At 45.2% G+C, this 6,584-nt stretch overlaps 1 protein-coding gene across 3 annotated transcripts in view; it reads left to right on the forward strand.

Annotated features, from left to right (window-relative positions):
• The window catches only part of CBR4 (carbonyl reductase 4), a 22,633-nt gene extending 16,506 nt beyond the window's left edge, over window positions 1-6,127 (forward strand). For 2 of the 3 annotated variants that reach the window (XM_010852789.1, XM_010852787.1), the window contains exon 6: window positions 5,050-6,127. In XM_010852789.1, the coding sequence (XP_010851091.1) occupies window positions 5,050-5,228 (179 nt within the window). In that variant the 3' untranslated portion in view covers window positions 5,229-6,127. The remainder of the gene's footprint in view (window positions 1-5,049) is intronic. The other variant, XM_010852788.1, reaches the window with a different exon arrangement.
• The last annotated feature ends 457 nt before the right edge of the window (window positions 6,128-6,584 follow it).

Raw genomic sequence — 6,584 nt, forward strand, 5'->3', positions numbered from 1 at the left:
GGAGTTCACTCAGACTCACGTCCATCAAGTCCGTGATGCCATCCAGCCATCTCATCCTCTGTCGTCCCCTTCTCCTCCTGCCCCCAATCCCTCCCAGCATCAGAGTCTTTTCCAATGAGTTAACTCTTCGCATGAGGTGGCCAAAGTACTGGAGTTTCAGCTTTAGCATCATTCCTTCCAAAGTATACGATATTTATCTTTCTTTTCCTGACTTACTTCACTCTGAATAATAGGCTCTTAGTTCATCCATTGAGTCATCAGAACTGACTCAAATGTGTTCCTTTTTATGGCTGAGTAATACTCCATTGTGTATATGTGCCACAGCTTTATCCATTTATCTGTCAGTGGACGTCTAGGTTGCTTCCATGTTCTAGCTATGGTAAGTAGCGCTGCATGAACACTGGGTTACATGTGTCTTTTTCAGTTTTGGTTTCCTCAGGGTATATGCCTAGGAGTGGGACTACTGGGTCATATGGTGGTTTTATTCCTGTTTTTTTAAGGAATCTCCATACCATCTTCCATAGTGGTTTTATCAGTTTATATTCCCACCAACAGTGCAAGAGGGTTCCCTTTTCTCCACATGCTGTCCAGCATTTATTGTTTGTAGACTTTTTGATGATGATCATTCTGACTGGTGTGAGGTGGTATCTCATTGTGATTTTGGTTTTCATTTCCCTAATAATGAGTGATGTTGAGCATCTTTTCATGTATTTGTTAGCCATCTGTATTTCTTCTTGGGAGAAATGTCTGTTGAGGTCTTTTTTTCCACTTTTTGATTGGGTTGTTTAATATGTTTATTTTTAATGTTAGTTTTCCTGGTCACCTTCAAATGGAGATTCCGATGAAGGAAAAATCAGTTAAAAAGCGAATCATAATAGAAAAAACAAAAACAAGCAAATTAATAGATTAGCCTCTCATTTGCTTCCTAATGATTTTTAACTTTTAAAAGATAAGTTAGTTGCTAATTTTGGTATTACAGTAGCTATAAATTTCCCGTCGTTGATAAATGTTACTGATTATTATTGAACATGAGAAGCAGAATATTTGATAAATTGAAACTATTTTGGATACATTACTTTTAAAACTGTGTTTTCAATAGGTAATAAAACACATAGTACAAAATTCAAAAGTACAAAGAAGCTTAAAGTGAAAAGTGGGTTGTCTTCTGGCCATCCAGTGCCTTCCTCAGAGGCAACCCCTGCAGCTGGGTTTTCTCTGTGTTTCACTTACAAGCTAGTAAAGTGTATGTGTGGTGTGTGTGTCATTTTCTGTGCAGTTCATCTATAAGCCAGTTAGGTGTGTGTGTGATATGTATAGTTTTCTCTGTATTTCATCTATAAGCCAGTTAAGTGTGTGTGTGATGTGTATAATTTTCTCTGTATTTCATGTATTATCCAGTAAAGTGTGTGTGTGGCATGTGTAGTTTTCTCTGTATTTCATATGTAAGCCAGTAAAGTGTGTGTGTGTGTATAGTTTTCTCTGTATTTCATATGTAAGCCATTGACGTGTGTGTGTGTTCTGTCCAGGAGGCAGCCTCTGCGATAGCTCTGAGGGACTGGTGCAAAGAGCCAAGATACATGGGAGTTTTTGTGACGAAAGCCAGGTTGTCAGAACATCACAAGATTACTATTTACTAGAGAAAACCAGACCTCTCAAATTAAGGAATTTAGTGCTCCTCTGTGTATGAAGATGCAAGTGTCTGGGCTCCCTGAAGTCACTCCTCTGACGTGTGCTCGGCTAACATCCGGGCCAGCGTCCTGGGCTCCCATCCTGAGCCCCCTGCAGGCGCAGTGTTGGGGCGGGGTCCCGCAGGGCATGGCCTGCAGTGGCAGCAGCCTGTCCGTGTCTGCCCGGAGGCCCTCAGGGCTCAGCGATGTGGCGCCGATTGCAGCAGCCTTTGTTTGCTCATGTAGCAGCAGCACGTGTCATTCACAACACATATGTGTAAGAATGTTCTGTACCTTGCTTTCCTCATAGAGCAATCTCTGCTGGAGTTGATTCCATGTTGCTACACGTAGAACTGTTTTACTTCTTAAATAATAGGTTTATGGCAGTGTAATGACATAGTGTAATTCGCCCATTTAGAGTGTCTGATGTACTGAGTTGAGTGCAGTCACACAGTCGTTCCATCATCACTGCGGCCCACTTGAGAACACGTATTTTCATCGTCCCAAAAGAAACCCTGGAGCCCCGAGCGTTCGGGAGTCCCCATTTCCTTCAGTCTCCCCAGCCTTTCGCAGCCACTCACCCGCCTCCCGTCTGTCTGCAGAAGTGTGGCTGCTGTGGCCGCTGTGCACTGTGCCGCCTGAGGCAGAAGCCGGAGGTGTGCTTCACGGGTGCCCGGGCGTCCTGTGACCTCTGCCTCCCAGGGGGCGCTTCCGCTGTTGTTCTTGCTCTTTTGCTGGTTCAGCTGCTGACACTGTGGCTTGTGCATGATTTACTTTGCCCGCACATGAGTGCGTGTCACGGGGGACTGAACCTCCGAGGACTGAAGTGTGTGATGTTTGGACAGATGGCACGGCAGTCACGGATTTCTCCGGGGACCCTGTGTCTTTTTCAGTTGAGGCGCTTTTGTGCTCATGACTGGGGCCGAGGCTGGCTGGCAGGTGCTGCAGAGGCTTGGCAGACGCGCGGCGGACACGACTTTCGCTGCTCTCCGGCGCTGTTCGGCGGGCAGCGGCTTGTCACGCCGCCTCCCTGTGCATTTTCACAGACGTAATGTTAGGACACACACACTTGCCCTGGTGAAAGTCTTGGTCTAGCTTTTGGCGACAGTCTTATTTTATCTCCCTAAAGAAGTGTCTGGGGTTATTTTAATTCTTTCTAGGTCCTAGGAACTTGTGTCAGAGGACAGACATCTAAGCAGGGAGCCTTATCCTGCAGGTGGTGGTGCTGGTGCCTGAGAGAGGCTGACATCCTGGTGTCTTATTTAAGTGTCAGATCTCTGCTATAGATCAAGCTGTTCAAAGCTAAAATAGTAACCAAGCCATATGGAAGTGAGATGCTGTTTGTTTATACTCTGTAGCTAGCCAGGGCTTCCCTGATGGCTCAGTGGTAAAGAATCCACCTGCCAATGCAGGAGACATGGGTTTGATCCCTGAGTCGGGAAGATCCCCTGGAGAAAGGAATGGCAGCCCACTCCAGTGTTCTTGCCTGGAGAATCCCATGGACAGAGGCGCCTGGTGGGCTACAGTCCATGCAGTCCTGAGAGAGGCTGACATGGCTGAGCAACTAAACGGCAACAACAACATAGCTAGCCAAAAATGGGTGAAGGAAGTTCATTTCCTTGGGAGCCGACAGATATAAACCCTCACTGGACAAGAACCATGCACTTGCTTTTATGAGTAAGACTGTTGGTTCCTAAGGCATTCCTGTCTGGAAGAAGTGTACCAAGCATGTTGTCACCGATGTGAAGTGCAGCAGCCGCACCCCTGTCCTCAGCTGAGCTCCTGTCCCTCCGTTCCCTCGCTGGCTGAAGGAGAGATGGCTTTGCAGCCACCGAAGCCTCTGCCTGGTCAATGGCAGTCACAATGACGTCGTCTTCGCACAGTGGCACCGACTGGGTTTTTCATTTTTATAGCCCAGCTTGAAAGGCATTGTACATGTGTATGTAGTAAACGAGCAGTAAAGCAGAATTTCCAGAGCTTCATAAAATGGCAAATTGCTTTGGGAGATAGTCCTCTGGGGTCGAGGAGGGAGCAGAGGTTGGGAAACAGTACAGGCACAAATGTGGGTGCGTGGAGCGTTTACAGACTACTGATACCCCTGCACGGGTCTTTTGAGACGTGACAGAGTCCTGGAGCCTGTTTATGTGCAGTGCCCTGGTTGTGAATGTATTTATAATTCAGGACCCTGTTGTTCACGAGCTGCAGCATAAAATAGTAGTGAAATTTGGTAGGGGCCTGGACTAGTTTCCCTAGAGACTAGCTTCATGCTTTTGGTTTGATTCCTTCATGTTTTTTAATTTTATTGGACTTTGGGAGATGATATGTATGAATTTTAAGAAGCTGCAGCTAGAGACTTAGGGCAGTTAAACTGCTGTCCATGATGTAGTGGTGAATGCGTGGTGATGCATTTGTCAAACCCAGACAGCTGTACAGCCAGCGGCTGAGCCCTGACGTGAGCCGTGACTTTCCTCCATGGCACTCCTGGTCCGTCATGCAGCACCCTCAGGCAGGGCATTAATACTTGGGGGACCTGGGGGAGGCAGTGTGGGAGGGGCTTGTGTGGGATTCCCTCACCTTTCTGATCAGTTTTTCTGTAAAGCTGCAGCTGCTCTAGAAAATAAAGTCTATTATTTGAAAAAAAAAAAAAGCTTCTGGCAGTGAGAGAACGGTGCCTGGGTTTGGGACAGGTTCCTACTCTGCTTGTCCAACATCGTGTCCAGGAGCAGATGCCAGCGCCAGGGACGGCTGCCTTCCTCACAACCTGGCCTCTGCCCCCAGCTCTGGACTGGCAGCCACTGCTAGGCTCCCTGACTTACAGGTTCTCTGAGGAGTTTGTTCTTGTTCAATCACTCAGTTGTACCCGACTCTGTGACCCCGTAGACTGCAGCACGCCAGGCCTCCCTGTCCATCACCAACTCCCGGAGTTTACTCAAACTCATGTCCTTTGAGTCAGTGATGCCATCCAACCATCTCATCCTCTCTTGTCCCCTTCTTCTCCTGCCTTCAATCTTTCCCAGCATCAGGGTCTTTTCAAATGAGTCAGCTCTTAGCATCAGGTGGCCAAAGCATTGAAGCTTCAACTTTAGGAATGGAATTGAGGAACTGAATTCTTATTCATGTTTATATCCATCCACTTATATTGTGCTAAGAGTTGGACCAAATATTTGGTGGTCAAATATTTTAGTGTTGAGTAACTCTTCATTGAACTAAACTGAATAAAAGATAAGGACTTGAATGTTTGATTATTAGCAAAATTCTGTTTCCTAAAACAAGGTTTATTAACAATCTCAAATTAAATTTCCAGCAGTGAATGTTTTTAATTGAGCAAGTGTTTCTTAGTGTCTACGTTTTTCAACTAAACAGGCAAACATTTCTCTTTCAGGATTCATTCACACAGATATGACAAAAGACTTGAATGAAGAACTTTTAAAGAAGAATATCCCTCTGGGAAGGTTTGGAGACGCCCTTGACGTGGCCCAGGCAGCCGTATTTCTTCTAGAGTCGCCGTATGTGACGGGGCACGTCCTGGTGGTGGATGGCGGCCTGCAGCTCACCATGTAGCCGGCTCCTGCCACTGCTGTTGGAGTCACGGGCAGTCTCTGTTACTCCTGTGTTTGCTAATCAGACCTGCTGATGCTACAGGTGTTGATTTCTGTCTTCATACAAATCTGTCTGTAAAGAACAGTGGGAGAGCAGCTGCATTTTCCAAATGACACGGGTCTCATGGGCGGTGTTAGTGTACAGTCCCTCCTCACAGGGATCACCTTCAGGAGCCCTGGTCTTCAGATGTTCCCGCCTCTTACGAAAACAGTGTCCTTGTGTCTGCGTGTAACCTCTGTGTACTTTCCATCATCTCCGTTGTTGTTCAGTCACTAAGTTGTGTCTCACTCTTTGCAGCCCCTCACACTGTAGCCGGCCAGGCTCCTCTGTCCATGGAATTTTCCCAGCAAGAATACTGGAGTGGGTTGCCATTTCCTTTTCCAAGGGATCTTCCTGACCCAGGGATCGAACCTTTGTCTCCTCAGTCTCCTGCTTTGGCAGGTGGATTCTTTACCACTGAGCCACCAGGGAAGCCGGAATCTAAATCATTCTTAGATTACATATAATACCTAACAGTGTAAATGCTGTGTGAATAATTGAAATGCAGTGTAAATGCTATGTAAATAGTTGATTTTTAGAGCTTTTAAAAACATATTTAGAAATTTAAAAACTTTAAAAAATATATTTTCTATCCATAGTTGGTTGAACCCATGGCTGTAGAAGCCGGATGCAGAGGGCCAGCTGTCTACATTTTGCTAATAAAAACAGATGTTATCTTAATTTATGCATTTTGTTACACAAGTAGGAAAAATTACGAGTCTGATTGTCATTAGATACTTGTTGTGATAGCTTACGGTGAACGGTGTTGGATTGGTGATCTCCGAAGAAGATTTAACTTTGGGACCAGGGACCAGGGTTGATCATTCAAGAGCTTTTGTGTAGCAGAGTTTTATTAAAGTGGAAAGGGACTGATAAAGCTTCTGACACAGACATCAGAAGGGGGACAGAGAGTGCCCCCCTCACTAGTGTTAGCAAGGGAGTTAGATACTTTTTAGTTAATTATTACAGTAAATCAAAATAATTCCTCAAGTTTGTGAAAATTTTACCAGACCCACTCCCACAATTTACATTTTAGGATAACAGAATTAGAATTTAACAATAGAAAGATCCTAGCAGACCCACTCCCATAATACACATTTTAAGATATCAGGATTAGTCAGAAGGTTTTCAGGAAGGAAAAACTGTCCTCAAGCAGGATACATCGTTGTTATATAATCCTTAGAACAGAGTTTAAACTGAGTTGTTTGTTGTGTAATCATCAGTTCCGGGCTTAAAGAAAAAAATGTTTTATGTGACTAAGACTAAAGAATGTAAAGA

The sequence above is a fragment of the Bison bison genome, unplaced genomic scaffold (genome assembly GCF_000754665.1).
Source record: "Bison bison bison isolate TAMUID 2011002044 unplaced genomic scaffold, Bison_UMD1.0 scf7180017864316, whole genome shotgun sequence".
NCBI lineage: Eukaryota > Metazoa > Chordata > Mammalia > Artiodactyla > Bovidae > Bison > Bison bison.